This window comes from Cydia pomonella, chromosome 1 (genome assembly GCF_033807575.1).
Source record: "Cydia pomonella isolate Wapato2018A chromosome 1, ilCydPomo1, whole genome shotgun sequence".
Lineage (NCBI taxonomy): Eukaryota > Metazoa > Arthropoda > Insecta > Lepidoptera > Tortricidae > Cydia > Cydia pomonella.
Window position 1 is genome coordinate 48,866,409 of NC_084703.1, and position 18,346 is coordinate 48,884,754.

The 18,346-nt window shown below is 42.1% G+C and overlaps 1 protein-coding gene across 1 annotated transcript in view; it reads right to left on the reverse strand.

The window, feature by feature from the left end:
* The window catches only part of LOC133529293 (protein crumbs), a 200,344-nt gene that overhangs the window by 46,148 nt on the left and 135,850 nt on the right, over positions 1-18,346 (reverse strand). The window contains exons 21-30 of the mRNA XM_061866993.1: positions 17,594-17,789; positions 17,095-17,284; positions 15,081-15,260; positions 14,066-14,172; positions 10,933-11,051; positions 9,115-9,357; positions 8,360-8,572; positions 5,454-5,667; positions 4,014-4,182; positions 1,229-1,370 (exon numbers count right to left, since the gene is read on the reverse strand). Of these exons, the coding sequence (XP_061722977.1) occupies positions 1,229-1,370; positions 4,014-4,182; positions 5,454-5,667; positions 8,360-8,572; positions 9,115-9,357; positions 10,933-11,051; positions 14,066-14,172; positions 15,081-15,260; positions 17,095-17,284; positions 17,594-17,789 (1,773 nt within the window). The remainder of the gene's footprint in view (positions 1-1,228; positions 1,371-4,013; positions 4,183-5,453; positions 5,668-8,359; positions 8,573-9,114; positions 9,358-10,932; positions 11,052-14,065; positions 14,173-15,080; positions 15,261-17,094; positions 17,285-17,593; positions 17,790-18,346) is intronic.

The window sequence follows — 18,346 nt, forward strand, 5'->3', positions numbered from 1 at the left end:
AGGGTCACTACCGACTAGGCCAAATCGGTCGTCAATTTGGTCGGTGGGGTATTGTGGGCCTTTGAGTGCCACGTCGACCAGGCAGTGATCTATTGTCACGGCCCTTTAAAGTTCATTACTAATGCCCCTGGAATCCAGGAAGTTCTAGATTCTTTGGGCCGTAATATTCTGTACCTCATAGGGTTGCTACATGCCGCCCTAAGTAGGTACTTCTATTTGACATTAGTGGCCCACAGGAACAGAGAATGTGCATTGCAGTCTCCTCGGACTCCTGGCAGAACCTGCATGTCGCATCTAGTTTCTTTCCAATTTGAAACGTGTTTGTTCAACTTACAGAGTCCAGTCAATATTCTGGTCACCGCGCAGGTTTTGTGTCTTTTGAGCCCTAGAAGCACCTTAGCAGTTATGCTGTTGAACCCTTTGATTAGAGCTTTCGAGTGTACTTGTCCTTTGACGAACTTCCAACAATCGATTGCTCTAGTTTTTTCTAAGTTTCCTTATATATTTAGCACAATCGGATTAAGACCAACAGTCATGAAATTTAGTATGTATATAAATTAAAGGCCCCTTTTTCATGCCCACACCATTTGACATTTGGGGACCTCGAGTAATCGCAGCCATCTTGGAAAATGTGTACCATCCAGCAGAAATTAGCGTTTTACTCTAAATCTACATTCTTTATGAACATATAGTGTAAGGCAACATTAAAGCTTATTAAATTCTACACAAAAAAGTCCTGGATATCAATGCGGAAAAAATACATATTGTTATAGAAAATACTTGCTGAATCTAAGTTTAACGCTACTACATAGTCACCAATAACCACAACAATAGACAGTACCTACGAAACAAAGAGCAACCGGCCGCCCGTAATTCTAGTGAGGGCCGATTGACTCACACCAATGACTCTACAAACGAAAAAAAAAAGAAAAGTTTAACGCTTATACACTTCCAGGGGACATTCTCTAAAAAGGAAACTCGGAGGAATATGAATTCCACTTTTAACTATACATTTGTACGTGATCTACCCCAATATTATGGGTAATATTTTACTCGACTGCGACTTAACCAGAAAGAAGGGTTATGGGTTTAAGTAGTATTGCTTAAAAGCCGTTTCGATGTATGGGAAACAAGAAAATTGCGATTTTGCAGGTGAAATAATGCGTACTCGCCGAATGCCTGGGCGGGTCGCCAGTAGCCAGTATTGAAATTCGGTGAGTGTCGGTACCTGTATAAGATGCAGGTTCCCGTTGTCGAGCCTGGTGCCCCCCACCGTGTAGTCCTCCGGGGTCTGGTTGAAGCGCAGGTGGACCAGCAGTTCGCCGCCTTTAAGCGACGCGCCCACCAACGTCTCCTCGGTTTGGCCGTACCTTCGTAATTATAATTTATTTTATTTTTATTTATTTGGAGATCCAACAGCTGTGACATTAACATAGAAAAATATAGTAGACACAGGAAGCCAATTATAGGAACTCACAGGTAGTGACATAATACTAAACTAAGATTACGCACTATTGCGACCACATATGTGAACAAATACGGAAAGAGAGACCTAAGCCCTCCTACGTGTACACGTTCAACGCAGCTGGCCAACTTTATTGTCACGCGTGCAATAAAGTATTTAAGAGCAAGTTCGGCCTGGCCAGCCACATTAGGGCTCATGCTAGACAACGTCCATAATGTGTTTATTTGGGGTCGCCGTCATCGAAAACGATGAGGAGGACTATATATATGTGAACAAAGCCAATACAAATCTTATACCTTTAAACGAGCAATTCTTGTATATATATATGTATATATATTTCCGGGATCTCGGAAACGGCTCTAACGATTTCGCTGAAATTTGGTATATGGGGGTTTTTGGGGGTATACAATCGATCTAGATTAGTCTTATGTTTGGGAAAACGCGTGTTTTCGAGTTTTCATGCGTTTCTCTTTCGACGCAGAATATGGTCGCTAATTTCGTATAGCCGGACACTGTCCGTCTGGTCCAGCGGGTTAAGACGCGGACTGCTAAACGAGTGTTACGGGTTCGAATCTCGCCCAGTGACTAACTTTTTTTAATATGTTCATGTTACATATAATTTTTTAATTTTTATTGTTTTAGACAAGTTTAATTTAGTAAAAAAATGTAGTTAAGATTATCACCTATACACCACCATAGTACAATAAATAGTTATAACCGAGCTAAGCTCGGTCGCCCAGGTACTGATACCTAATAAGGATAATGTGGAAGTTCAAAATACTAATTAACTTAGTAACATAATGAGGTCTAAGGTAAAAGTATGAATAATAAATAAGTAATAGGTATTCAAGAAGGCGACAACACGCTCACTCAAAAGACTCAAAGTATTTCTGCAGTAAATTACGTCTCACGCTAGGAATGCCACAGTTGAATATATCAATATCCAGTTTTTTTAGATAGCTCATTTAGGTTACGACTGGCGCGTGGTAATAAACTATTCTGTCTGTATTTGGAAGATGCATTGTTGATTGCTATTGGGGGATGATACTTTTTAGAACGAATGGGGGTTTTGAAACATTTACTTAGCAATGCAGAGCAATCGATTACACCATTGGTAATACTTAGGAGATATGTAATATCGGCAATTTTACGGCGTTTTTGGAAAGGGACAAGGTGATGGTGCTTACATATTTTAAGATAATGATTACTAGCAGGGCCCGTACTTTTCATGCCGTTGACGCAAAAATGACGTAATTCAACATACGGGGAGTTGTTTTACAATACTACAAATTTAGATAACTTACTTATTGACGGGTATCAAAATAAATACTTGTTACGAGAATAAAAGCTTGTTACGCTGTTAAAAATAAAAAATATGTATTATTTAATAAATTAGTAATCTATTATTTATTTGAGGGACAATAAGATGAATGTCAATTAGACGTTTCTGTACTGATTGTCAAGTATATGTATAAGTTGTATAACTTACCTAAAGAGGTTGATAAGTGATTAATTATTACGAAAATACTAATTGGAATCATACTCTATGTAGCGTGACGTCATTTTTCTGTCAACGGCATGAAAGGTACGGGCCCTGATTATTAGTTTCGATTTGATAAAGTAGATAGATAAGAAGAGTGAAGAATATCTAGTACTATATCTGTTCATTTGTGTATTTTCTAATCGCAACAAAAAACATAAATGTGAAATGAGAGCTAAGTTCAATATTAATAATGTGTCGTTGTTGACTCGCCGACAATATAATTGAGATCTATTAATTACGAATATGTGATTGTTTTTTGTCTAATTATCAATAATTTTTAGGTTATCCGATTTTTTCCTCTATATACACTTAATATGATCCCAAATTTCAAGTTTGTAGGTCATCTGGAAGTGGGTTAAGTTTTTGATCTATAAGTCAGTTGGTCACAAAAATGCCGTTTTTAAACGTTAAGAGGAATTCCTAGTAGCGAGTTTTCCATGCAAACCTATAGCCTCGAAAATCGCGAAAACGGCTCAATTGAATTGGCTGCAAAAAAAGGCGCAGTACACAAATTTGACAACAAATATCCAAAAAAATCAAAACATATCAGTATTATTTCTTCCTCTTGCAGTTTCCAAAATTTCATAATGATTGGTTCCGTTTTGGAGGAGGAAACAGTCGAGAGCGAAACCTCGATTTTTGAGTTTTCTGCGTGGGAATTTTAGCCCGAGCTGCAGTTGTACTTCCAGCTACCGCAGCGAGATATCAAATATCAAACATTTATTCAGCAAATAGGCCACAGGGGCACATTTACATGTCCATTTTTACAAACAATAAATTAAAAAAAAAACAGTTACAAATATCGAATTTATGAAATAATAAATACTTTATTAGAGATGTATACTGTCTCTAAATGTCAAATTACACAAAAAAAAAACTATGATAAAAAAATAAAACCATAAAATACTAAAATTCTTTAGAGATGTATAAGTCTCTAAGTGTCAGAGATAAAATATAAAAAAGAGAGAGAAACAAAGCTTCAAAAGTTCTAAAAAATTGAGATACCTCGGCACGGAGCCCAGGTAGAATATCTGTCCGGTGGGCTTGCGTGTGCGTACGAACATGGATATGTCGAGCGCGGCGTGCACGGCGCGGCGCGCGCCCTCGCGCACGGCCACCGTCACCACCGAGTGCGGCGTGGCCGACTCTTGGCCGAACGTCGCGGCCGTGTAATCTGAAATTAATATTGTCATATAAATAAACTGTAAAAAATGAACTTTAATTAAAAAAAAACAATTTATTGACAATAACAATATACATAATGGATATATACAGATGATTACTATAACTAGCTTATATCTAAAATAGGCCCTTGAGGCATTGTTCCAAGGATGCTGGCGGCATTTCCTCGTTGTATCGCAATACTGATACGTTGTGCGAGGAAGCCGCCAGCTCTTCGGTCACCAGTTACGTCAACCAGACGTTTCGCGATTTCTCCAAAAAACTTGTGCGCGCTGGGACCCCATGGACCTAGAGTTTCAACGCCAAATAAATATTATAGGACATTATTACACAAATTTATTTATTTATTTAATCTTTATTGCACAAAAGAAAACCTTATAGTTGTTAAACTAAAAGTTCTTTTAAAAACTATGACATTATTGATTTTTGTTACTATAGAAACACTCTTCATAATACCTTCGAAATGTAACGTGCTCCCATTTCAGCTGGAATAAATCTTTATTTTCCTAGTACATCTTTTAACTATAAATACCTACAGTCCACTCAGCTCCACCTGATCATGGCTCCGCCAATAGTACAAAAGGCGGACTTAATGCCATGAGGCATTCTCTACCAGTCAACCTTTAGGCAAAGCAGAGAGATTGTGGGCGGTGCTACTTTAACAACAACAACCAAATATAATACAATAACATACCATACATACATAAATATACATACTTATATTTCTTATAATATATACATAAATAACGACAAAACATATAGAGCTTACCCCTTACATTATTATTTTAATTGACTAAGTCCCACAGTAAGCTCAATAAGGCTTGTGTTGAGGGTACTTAGACAACGATATATATAATATATAAATATTTATAAATACTTAAATACATAGAAAATACACATGACTCAGGAACAAATATCCATGCTCATCACACGAATAAATGCCCTTACCAGGATTTTAACCCGGGACCATCAGCTTCGTAGGCAGGGTCACTACCCACTAGGCCAAACCGGTCGTCAAACAGTACATATTACACGTACAATTGGGTAATATTATAACAAACTAATAAGGAGTAATAAGGGTAAGGAGGTAATAGTTATTTACGATACAAGTGCGAAAAATAGGAAATAGATAACGAGTGGCGATAAATTAAAACACGACCGAAGGGAGAGTTTTAAATCGACACGATGTTGATATTTTTGTCAACCGTAATATGACCTAAAAAAAGCGCTACCCATGGCATCTTAAGAGTCTGAGACACTCACTGTACTGGCACGTGTCGCCGAGGTGCGGCCTTGGGCACGTGCACACGAACGAGCTCCAGGCGTCCTCGCAGGCGCCGGTGCGGCACGGGTTCGGCGAGCACTGCTCCCGGCGCGGGCACGACGCCAGCACGCCGTGCAGCTGCGCGCGCACCACCGTGTCCGGCTCCTCCGGCTCCGGCTCCGAGGCCGTGGCGTTCGAGTCTTCCGGGAGCACCTGGGTGGAACGACTCACTCAATTGGGAATATTACAAGAAACTCTGCGTAGGGGGCGCCCCTACCACAATCCAACATAATCTGAGGTCTACCGTCAAACAAGAAAATACAAATTTCGTTATATTACCTCTCTATCACTCTTGCATATTCGAGCGATGAAGAGCGAGATAACTAAATTTAGATTTTCTCGCTTCCCGGTAGGCCCTTTGTAAACAAACCGCCTTGATGCATCAATGTCATATTTTATTATCTGTGAGAACATGTCAAAAAACAGTTTAAGGCACAGTATGTATAAGTTACTCTATGGTTTATGAAAGGTCCCAGTGCTGCACTCTAGCGGCAGAATAATGCAGTAATACTCCTGATTGGGAACATAAGTATTCGCTTTTTTAGATCTTGAACAGTCGAATTCACGTGCAAGATTTTGTTTAAAATTCAAATTCGAAATTATTTATTCAAATCAAATGTTATTACAACATTTACGTAACTAAAAGAACGAAGGATTGCGTAGCATTCCAATAAACGTTTTAAAAGGAGTCGTTTACATGACCAGTACTAACATTTGATTCCGTCTGCTCGTACCATAAAAAAAATGCTACACATGACGTATGCACATTATTATCATATACAAGCTGCTTGTAGCGCCACTGTCTCACCCAAATAGCATCTTTTGAGGCTTCAGTATAGTAATAGGAACGAGGGGTGGATTCGTGGTTTTCATTTCGACTGGTATGTTCCTAGCGACTCACCCATTGGTTGTTGACGACGACGTCCTGGAAGCATCCCCCGAAGAAGTTCGGTCCGTGCGTCACAGTGGCGTACGAGGACCCAGCGGTACCGAGACGTGTGGTAAGGAAAGTGACTGAAGAGTTGGAGGTTTCATTGTGACTGGTATGTTCCTAGCGACTCACCCATTGGTTGTTGACGACGACGTCCTGGAAGCAGCCCACGAAGAAGTTCGGTCCGTGCGTCACAGTGGCGTACGAGGACCCGGCGGTACCGAGACGTGTGGTAAGGAAAGTGACTGAAGAGTTGGAGGTTTCATTGTGACTGGTATGTTCCTAGCGACTCACCCATTGGTTGTTGACGACGACGTCCTGGAAGCAGCCCACGAAGAAGTTCGGTCCGTGCGTCACAGTGGCGTACGAGGACCCGGCGGTACCGAGACGGGTGGTAAGGAAAGTGACTGAAGAGTTGGAGGTTTCATTGTGACTGGTATGTTCCTAGCGACTCACCCATTGGTTGTTGACGACGACGTCCTGGAAGCAGCCCACGAAGAAGTTCGGTCCGTGCGTCACAGTGGCGTACGAGGACCCGGCGGCACCGAGACGGGTGGTAAGGAAAGTGACTGAAGAGTTGGAGGTTTCATTGTGACTGGTATGTTCCTAGCGACTCACCCATTGGTTGTTGACGACGACGTCCTGGAAGCAGCCCACGAAGAAGTTCGGTCCGTGCATCACAGTGGCGTACGAGGACCCGGCGGTACCGAGACGGGCGGTAAGGAAAGTGACTGAAGAGTTGGAGGTTTCACTGTGACTGGTATGTTCCTAGCGACTCACCCATTGGTTGTTGACGACGACGTCCTGGAAGCAGCCCACGAAGAAGTTCGGTCCGTGCGTCACAGTGGCGTACGAGGACCCGGCGGTACCGAGACGGGTGGTAAGGAAAGTGACTGAAGAGTTGGAGGTTTCATTGTGACTGGTATGTTCCTAGCGACTCATTCATTGGTTGTTGACGACGACGTCCTGGAAGCAGCCCACGAAGAAGTTCGGTCCGTGCGTCACAGTGGCGTACGAGGACCCGGCGGTACCGAGACGGGCGGTAAGGAAAGTGACTGAAGAGTTGGAGGTTTCATTGTGACTGGTATGTTCCTAGCGACTCACCCATTGGTTGTTGACGACGACGTCCTGGAAGCAGCCCACGAAGAAGTTCGGTCCGTGCATTACAGTGGCGTACGAGGACCCGGCGGTACCGAGACGGGCGGTAAGGAAAGTGACTGAAGAGTTGGAGGTTTCACTGTGACTGGTATGTTCCTAGCGACTCACCCATTGGTTGTTGACGACTACGTCCTGGAAGCAGCCCACGAAGAAGTTCGGTCCGTGCGTCACAGTGGCGTACGAGGACCCGGCGGTACCGAGACGGGTGGTAAGGAAAGTGACTGAAGAGTTGGAGGTTTCATTGTGACTGGTATGTTCCTAGCGACTCATTCATTGGTTGTTGACGACGACGTCCTGGAAGCAGCCCACGAAGAAGTTCGGTCCGTGCGTCACAGTGGCGTACGAGGACCCGGTGGTACCGAGGCGGGCGGTAAGGAAAGTGACTGAAGAGTTGGAGGTTTCATTGTGACTGGTATGTTCCTAGCGACTCATTCATTGGTTGTTGACGACGACGTCCTGGAAGCAGCCCACGAAGAAGTTCGGTCCGTGCGTCACAGTGGCGTACGAGGACCCGGCGGTACCGAGACGTGTGATAAGGAAAGTGACTGAAGAGTTGGAGGTTTCATTGTGACTGGTATGTTCCTAGCGACTCACCCATTGGTTGTTGACGACGACGTCCTGGAAGCAGCCCACGAAGAAGTTCGGTCCGTGCGTCACAGTGGCGTACGAGGACCCGGCGGTACCGAGACGTGTGATAAGGAAAGTGACTGAAGAGTTGGAGGTTTCATTGTGACTGGTATGTTCCTAGCGACTCACCCATTGGTTGTTGACGACGACGTCCTGGAAGCAGCCCACGAAGAAGTTCGGTCCGTGCGTCACAGTGGCGTACGAGGACCCGGCGGTACCGAGGCGGGTGGTCGGGAACGATGTCACTGAGGAGTTGTAGGCTTCGTTCTGGCTGATAGGGTAGATGGTCTGCTCCTCGTTGGCGGCGAGCACGAGGTGCGAGGAGTTGATTGTGACGAACACCTGTGTAAGGAATTTAGCACAATTTTTACTCGGAATTGTGGATTAAATAGATTAAGAGAATACTTCATCCTGCATAAAATGACCACGTGTACTATTTAGAGACCGTTTGCGAAAGAGATCTCGGAAGTATCTAGGAGACCGTTTCCTTAAATAGTCTTGAAGGTCCCTCACGTGTGTTTATTCCGGTATATCTTTTCTAAATACCATGTTATAAAAAAGGTAATGTAGACCAGATATTTCAAGCCGAAAACACCAACCTTCTGCCTTGCTGTCATTCAGGTTGGAGCCTATAAATACCCCCTTCCACCTGTTGAGCAGCGACGAGTGCAGGTTCAGCCTCCCGTTGGACAGCTCCAGGAAGAAGTACGTGAGCAGCCCCATGGCCAGCAGACCGTTGCCTTGAGTGGTCTTGAACAGGAAACCGTTTCCTACAATGGTCTTGAAGATTCCTCAGGTTTTCTAAGTTCTAAGGATTATGTTGTGGTCCACCTGTGATCTAAAAAGGTAATTTTGACTAGATATTTCAAGCTGAAAACACCAACCTTCTGCCAGTTGCTATCGTTCAGGTTGGAGCCTATAAAGACCCCCTCCCACTTGTTGAGCAGCGAGGAGTGCAGATTCAGCCTGCCGTTGGACAGCTCCAGGAAGAAGTACGTGAGCCCCCGCCCCATGGCCAGCAGACCGTTGCCTAGAGTCGTCTTGAAGCGGAAGGAGATATCGTAGCCTTCTTCGCGGGTCGTGTTGATTTCGGCGTAGCTCCGTTTTTCCAGGGACATAGTCGTAATCTAAAAAAAGGCAAGAATAATTTAATTAAAGCGTTTGGTATTAGTAAATTTCAGAACTAAAATATTTTGGGGAGTCCTGTCGCATCGCTATGAATCTTTACTTACAGTTACATTATCAAAGAAATTGTCTTTCGATCCATAGAATACTATATTATGCTGAGTACGGCGTCTAACAGAGACCAAATACTAATGGAAAGATGCGTATCTCGAAGAATATAGGTAGCCACAACGCTACTTATATCTACCTGGTGCATTGCAGTTGAACCGATGTTCTGTATTCTAACGTAACCATGGTCACAATGGTCATGGTCAGATCACCGAAAGCCGACTTACATAGTATGGCCACATAATGAGATATCCGAAGATCACGTGGTCAGGAAGGCGCTGACATTACCATGCACCAGAAAAGGCAGTGGGAGACCCAAAACCTTGAGACTGAGCTACTATAACCCGCGACTAGGGCTGCATAATATTTTTTTTTTACATGTAGTTTTAATGTGCTTCCTTACATGAAAAGTGTCCGGGTTTTCTACTACGGGGGTGCAACTAGGACAAATCCGGGAAAACCCGGACGGATGGCAGCCCTACCCGCGACTTAGAGATGCGAAAAGACCGTCCTGGCACCTTAGAACGAGGAGAGCCGACCCCGAATAATGGAAAGTGGCAAGGAAGAAGAAGAGTAACCATGGTAAGTAGCAGTTGACGATTAGTAAGTGTTTCTGCAGACGTACGGTACATATACCAGGTCGTTACCTTCTCGCAGGTACGTCCGTGATGGCCCGGGGTGCAGCTGCAGTTGAAGCGGTGTTCAGTCTCGTAACGTAACCATGGTCAGTTCCGGAAAGCAGACTTAGATGGTATGGCCACATAATGAGACGTTCCGAAGATCAGGAGGGCGCTGACAATACCATGCACCAGAAACGGCAGTGGAAGACCCAAAACCATGAGGCTGGACTATGATAACCCGCGACTTGGAGCGAGCCCAACTTACAGATGCGAAAACCCAGGACAGACCGTCCTGGCGCCTTAGAACGAGGAAAGCAGACCCCAAATAATGGAAAGAGGCAATGAAGAAGAAGAGTAACCATGGTAAGTAGCTGTTGACGGCTGAAGTGCCATTGTAAACTGACCATTAGTGAATGTTACTGCAGACATAAGGTATACACCAGGTCGTTACCTTCTCGCAGGTGCGTCCGTGATGGCCCGGGGTGCAGCGATGTTCAGTCTCGTAACGTAACCATGGTCAGATCACGGAAAGCCGACTTAGATGGTATGGCCACATAATGAGACGTTCCGAAGATCACGTGGTCAGGAAGGCGCTGACAATACCATGCACCAGAAAAGGCAGTGGGAGACCCAAAACCATGAGGCTGAACTATGATAACCCGCGACTTGGAGCAAACCCAACTTACAGATGCGAAAACCCAGGACAGACCGTCCTGGCGCCTTAGAACGAGGAGAGCAGACCCCAAATAATGGAAAGTGGCAAGGAAGAAGAAGAGTAACCATGGTAAGTAGCTGTTGACGATTAGTAAGTGTTTCTGCAGACGTAAGGTACATATACCAGGTCGTTACCTTCTCGCAGGTGCGTCCGTGATGGCCCGGGGTGCAGCTGCAGTTGAAGCGGTGTTCAGTCTCGTGCCGCAGCCACGGCAAGCAGGTGCCATTGTTGCGGCACGGTTGTTGGCGGCAACCTGCGCGGAAACAGATACTATGTAACCTTATATTTGACGACCGGTTTGGCTTAGTGGGTAGTGACCCTGCCTACGAAGCTGATGGTCCCGGGTTCAAATACTGGTAAGGGCATTTATTCGTGTGATGAGCATGGATATTTGTTCCTGAGTCATGGGCGTTTTCTATGTATTTAAGTATTTATAAATATTTATATATTATATACAATGAGCGGAATTCTTCATAGCAAAAATCAAACTGTCAGAGGGATTGACCTAACTGTTTTATCGACTTATCGATAAATATTAGTCACTTAACGAAACAAAGTTAAAGTAATGAAATCAGGCTTTTGGATATACATACAAATAAATTAACGGTGACCCTAATTAGCTGACCGCCACTGTATTTTAGAAAAATACTAAAGAATAAAACAGAAAAAACTTTTATTTTAAATTTTCTATATGAAACTTATCATGAAAAATTAAAAATAAATATTACTAAGAGTAGGTAACTAATCTTCATTCAAAATAACAGAGTCGAAATCTAAATTGTACTAAACATGTTTTCTTCATCATCCCTGTAGTAAAAGAAAATTGACATTATTTCTTCAACATTGTCACTTTTCAAATTACTCCTTTTTTCATTGTAGATCCATTTATAAGATGAAAACGAGCGTTCTACCTCAGTTGAAGTAACAGGAGCATATTTGTAGTACTCACATAAAATGCCATAACTTTCTTTTATGTACAACAGATCATTTCTCAAATTATTGTGCTTAAGTACTCTTTTTGCTTCTCTTATTACAACCGACTCTTTTGAATTTAAGTTTGATATTACTTCTGCAATACATTCCAAATTTTCTGCATAATATATAGCTGCATTAAGCCATGTGCCCCACCTAGTTATAATAGGTTTTGGAGGCAATGGTACGGATGGACAAATTTGTTTGAATATTCGGACTCTATACTTTAATATTTACTTTAATATGGAGATGCAAGTTGCTTATCAAAGAGGTCAAATGTTACAGTCGTCGGGTCGCCACTTTCCCGAATGAAGGTTGAGGGAGGCGATGGCTGAGATACACGTCATACTCGTGAACGGGTGCTGTTTGTGGAGACCGGTCTGTTTAAGCTTACACGGGGTACAGGTTATGTTAAAGTATGTAACTTTACTTTTGAGTGACATTAACGTGAGACACTTCATTCGGTTCTTGTCTGTTTTAATTTTTTTTGTCTTTTAATTATTTATATAAAAATTCAAGCCTTGGCGACCCTCTACATCTCTAAGGATAATTTAATATATTTTTTATATTTTATCTCTGACACTTAGAGACTTATACATCTCTAAAGAATTTTAGTATTTTATGGTTTTATTTTTTTATCATAGTTTTTTTTTGTGTAATTTGACATTTAGAGACAGTATACATCTCTAATAAAGTATTAATTATTTCATAGATTCGATATTTGTAATTGTTTTTTTTTTTTAATTTATTGTTTGTAAAAATGGACATGTAAAAGTGCCCCTGTGGCCTATTTGCTGAATAAATGTTTGATATTTGATATTTGACAGAATAATCTTTTAAGTTGATAATATGATAATGCGATATTATTCCGTAACATCGATAAGTCGATAAAACAGTTAGGTCAATCCCTCTGATAGTTTGATTTTTGCTATGAAGAATTCCGCTCATTGATTATATATATCGTTGTCTAAGTACCCTCAACAAAAGCCTTATTGAGCTTAATGTGGGACTTAGTCAATTTGTGTAATAATGTCCTATAATATTTATTTATAATATTTATTTTATATATAGGGCGTGTATTTAGTCACCTGCAATAATTTAGGGGGTGAATATATATGTCAAATTTTTTTATTGTTTCATACATTTTGGCTGTCTGACCTTGACATTGACATTTCCTATGGGGGAGTATTAATGAACGGGCATCGATTAAGTTATTAATAAATTATGAATGGAATAAGTTTCGCCTGCCGTTCAACGACGCTTACGAGTACATGTTTGGTGATCGACTATTTTCTCGTATGTGTAGATATCGAAAGCTTGTGAATAAAAGAGATAAATCTTTTTTTTTTAATACTACGCCAGTTGCAACTAAGCATACGGCCGCCTGATGGTAAGCAGTCCCCGTATCCTACATACTACAACTAACATTTACATGCGCGTTGCCGACCCTAACTGACCCTCGTTGAGCTCTGACAACCTTACTCACCGGCAGAATACACTATGAGTAGGGTCTAGTGTTATTTTGCTGCGGATGGAGGTGGAGGTACTTCCCCAGTTGGGCTCTAATTAAACTAAAATTTCTTGATTTCAAGACAGTTAATTAACTCAAGCTACAGTACCTTGGTCATATCATGCGAAACCAGAAGTATGAACTCCTTCAATTAATTGTCTAAGGGAAATAATCAAACGGACAAAAATATTCGAACATGGTTTAAAAAAAGCAAATACAACATATCCGATAATTAGTGACACAGAATGTGTCAAACCTGCTTACTGTATTACTACTTATAGGGAGCGTGCATGAACTGTAGGAGGCAGCACAGGAGCCGTCAGATTTTTGGCGCGAAGCGTAAATGTGATGTTTATTGTTCCGATGTAGCCCACAAGATGGCAGAATCTACTATGCACAAGAAAACACTTGACGTGTAAATGTGCCTGTTTATGGTTCCGATTCAGACCACAAGATGGCAGACCCTCCAACGCGCACGGTCGCTATTGTATTTTTTTTCCTCGGAAGACTAGTAAATAAAATTTAAGTATGGCTCTTGATTTCATTTTCTTTATGCTGTTAGTATGTATGTTAACATTATGTACTTAATAATGAACCTCCAGGTCTATGATTCTTAAGTATGTTAAGTACTCTACATTGTACTTCAAATCCATTTGTATATGTGACTGTATGTGTTCTAAATAAATTAAAAAAAAATATGTTCATTCCGCGTGGCTGTGTCCAAAGTCCGCAAAGTCCTCATGATAGCCGACCTCCGGTAGATGGCGCTGGAAGATTGCCGTTACCTTCTAGAACAACTGAGCAGTTGCGTCCGCCCCAGCCGGGGTCGCAGGCGCAGTAGTAGGTCGCCCGGCCGTCGTAGCAGCGCCCGTGGATGCCGCAAGGGTCGTATCTGACAGAAATTACATCAATTTAATTTTCATCAAACTGGCTTAAAAAAGATTTAATATATTTAATATTTGTATATTGTTGTATACAATAATGTTGTTTGTACCGTATTTAAAAAAAAATATGTCCCATAGCATCTTATTCCAGTGTAATAAGAGCGTAGTACCATATTTATGAGACGATTCTCTCGATACGTATTTTTGCAGCCGACTGTAACCCAAAAAAAAAAACTGACATCTACATTTTATAAATTGACATCTTCATGTGCTATACGCAGTGTTTTATTTTATTACCGTTAATATCAAGGGTGCATTCCTGAGCTTAAATTAAGTAACTTTCTCAAAGACATCGGTATTCTAATTAACTCCATTTCGGAGATAATCAATAATTAATTTTTATCTTATAAGGCCCTTAAGCATATACATTTGCCTTACGGCCTATTTAGATATTTATTAGTGTTTAATACTAGTGTATACATTTGCTACTAAACGTAAGTACTATCTCGGACGATTGATGTAAAGTCCCGGATAGACGTGCGAGTAAGTTCGCGAACTTACAGCTCAACGACCTTTTTCGCTCGTGTGTCAGCCTAAGTACGCGTACTTTACAAGCGAAAAAAGTCATCGAGCCATAAGTTCGCGAACTTACTCGCCCGTCTATCAGCCACTTTAGAAATGACATTGATATGTCACAGTTTTAAATCGTTTGGTTGAATAAAAATATTATTATTATTTAATTAACTATGCCAGTTAATTTTCTTAAACATACTTACTCATGCCCCGGAGTTAACGAAATTAAATAAAAACACGGTGTACATATATATTTTGTGTAATAAAATTCGAATAAATAAATAATCAATTTCATACGCGATCGCGAGCTGTATAAATGGTTGTAATAAAAAGCGTGTCTCACATGTTGCACTCGTTGATGTCGACCTCGCAGTGCTCGCCCTCGTAGCCGGGCAGGCACTCGCACGTGTACGCGCCCACGCCGTCCACGCACTTGCCGTGCCGGCACGGGCTCGCCGCGCACTCGTCGATGTTCACCTCGCAGCGGGACCCCGTCGTGCCGAACACGCATATGCATTCGTACCTGCAATAGTACATTACGATACAAGTGCGAAAAATAGGAAATTCGAAACGAGTGGCGATAAATTAAAACACGACCGAAGGGAGTGTTTTAAATCGACACGAGTTGCGAATTACCTATTCGCACATGTATCGTACAACGTTTTACAGTACATATGGCCCTTTAAATGTTCGACACAGTAACGTAATATGCTACTTCTCGCACTAGTGCTATAAAGTAGCCCCATATGTACTGTAAATATATATTTTTTTTATTACAAGCTTTTTTTTTATACTACGTCGGTGGCACACAAGCATACGGCCTGCCTGATGGTAAGCAGTATCCGTAGTCTATGTACGCCTGCAACTCCAGAGGAGTTACATGCGCGTTGCCGACCCTAACCCCCCCCCCCTCCTCGTTGAGCTCTGGCAACCTTACTCACCGGCTGGAACACAACACTATGAGTAGGGTCTAGTGTTATTTGGCTGTGGTTTTCTGTAAGGTGGAGGTACTTCCCCAGTTGGGCTCTGCTCTAGATCTGGAATGACATCCGCTGTGCTGTGCCCTACCACACAGAGCGAGATGACATTCACAATGCCCATACCTCTCTTTTGGACGTAGTTTAAGGACATAACCGGGTCGGGCTTTTATTTACTTTCACCTGACCGTTGTCTGTTTGTAATCAAATCTTGCAAGTTAAATTTGACACACTTTCCGGTTTCCGATGAAGCTGAAAATTTGCATACATATGTAAGTCGGGTGACAATGCAATATTATGGTACCATCGCGATGATCTGATGATGGAGACAGGAGGTGGCCATAGGAACTCTGTGATAAAACAACGTAACCTGATTGTGTTTGGGGTTTTAGAATTGTCTCGATGAGTATTAGTTACTTGTGGAAAGAAAAGTACAGTCAGCGATAAAAGCTTGTACCAAAAATGAAATTTTTGCCAAAAACTTATTAATTAGGTACAGTCAAGTGTAAAAATATGGGTGTACACAGCTTACTCAAAAATATGTCCCATAGCATCTTATTCCAGTGTAATAAGAGCGTAGTACCATATTTATGAGACGATTCTTTCGATGCATATTTTTGCACTTGACTGTACTGAATGACTCTTGACGACTGGTTTGGCCTAGTGGGTAGTGACCCTGCTTACGAAGCTGATGGTCCCGGGTTCAAATCCCGGTAAGGGCATTTATTCGTGTGATGAGCATGGATATTTGTTCCTGAGTCATGGGTGTTTTCTATGTATTTAAGTATTTATAAATATTTATATATTATATATATCGTTGTCTAAGTACCTTCAACACAAGCCTTATTGAGCTTACTGTGGGACTTAGTCAATTTGTGTAATAATGTCCTACAATATTTATTTATTTATATTATGTACCCCCTTATTCATAAACGTGTACTAAAGTTACGATGCCGCTAATAATCGTTTGTCCCTTTCCGACGTATTGGTATGATGGACAGGGACAAACGATTATTAGCGGCATCGTAACTTTAGTATACGTTTATGAATAAGGGGGGTAGAGTCTAATAAAAAAATATAGAGTTATTTCTCATTAAAACGATCACGTGGACCAAATTAACCAAATCAACAATCTCCTTAATGATTTTTGAACTGCCTCGGCTAAAAGTGCTTAAGGTAGATCTCCAAGGATAGCAAGATATCTTTCACTCATATCTTAATCTGACACGCTCGAGTAACTTCGATTAATCCCCTCTTGGGCTCTTCTACTACACAATATGTAGGTCCGACCCTAGTTGTGCCCGCCCCTGGTATTACCAACCTCCACGTATATCCTGTCGACCACCGTGTATCCGTGTACCTGGGTACACGTGTACTCACCCATGAGCGTTTTCAGGCGAGAATGGTCTGTAGAACACATCCGGTAGCACCATGTGCGGTTGCGGGCCGAGTTGTACAGGGGGCCCGTCTGCCGGCTGGTAAAGACTGGTGTTGCTGTGCTCCACGCATATGCCGTCGTACTTGCACGGGTTGCTTGCACATTCTTGGATGTCCACGTCACAGTTTTTACCTGCGATAAATAATAGTACTTAATATTAGTGTAATGTTTTTTTACTGTGTGGCTCTGTAAATACACGGTACAGTAGAAAAATGATCGATGTTGACATATTACCCGTGTACCCACCGGTGTACCCCTGGTGGCACTCGCATATCTGCATTCATTCAAACATACCTTATAGTTGTTGAGAAAACATGATTGTGATATACAGACAACAGACTATAAAACCTGTAGGGTAGTACAGTAAGGTAATTCTCGTACGGCTGCGGCACGTGTTGCAGCTGTCCCAGGTGTGTGTGTCTGGGAGGGTTATATACGCACCGGTGTACCCCTGGTGGCACTCGCAGCGGTAGTCGGAGACCAGGTCGCGGCAGGTGGCGCCGTTCTCGCACGGCTGCGAGGCGCACTCGTCGATGTTGACCGCGCAGTGGACGCCGGCGTACCCGGTGTTACTGCAGTCGCAGGTGTATGTGTTTAGGCCGTCGATGCAGCGGCCGCCATGCTGACAGGGTTGGGACTGGAAAGGGTTTCAGTTATCATTTGACGAATAACTAATTGATACAGACGACTCTCGTTAATTCGAAACTCGAAGGACTTTTTTCACATGGTTCGAAATTTTTGAGAGAAATAAGATTTTGGCAAAAATTTCATTTTTGGTACAAGCTTTTATCGCTGACTGTACTTTTTTCCACAGGCAACTAAGGCCAGGTAGGGGAAGTGCGCCATGCCGTCTAAGTGCGCCTACTTTGAATATATCGAAAACTGCTTATCTTATACCTTTAAACGAGCAATTCTTGTATATATATAAATATATATATTTCTGTGATCTCGGAAATGGCTCTAACGATTTCGCTGAAATTTGGTATATGGGGGTTTTTGGGGGTATACAATCTATCTAGATTAGTCTTATGTTTGGGAAAACGCGTGTTTTCAAGTTTTCATGCGTTTTTCTTTCGACGCAGAATATGGTCGCTAATTTCGTGTTGCCGGTCACTGTCCGTCTGGTCCAGCGGGTTAAGACGCGGACTGCTAAACGAGTGTTACGAGTTCAAATCTCGCCCGGTGACTATCTTT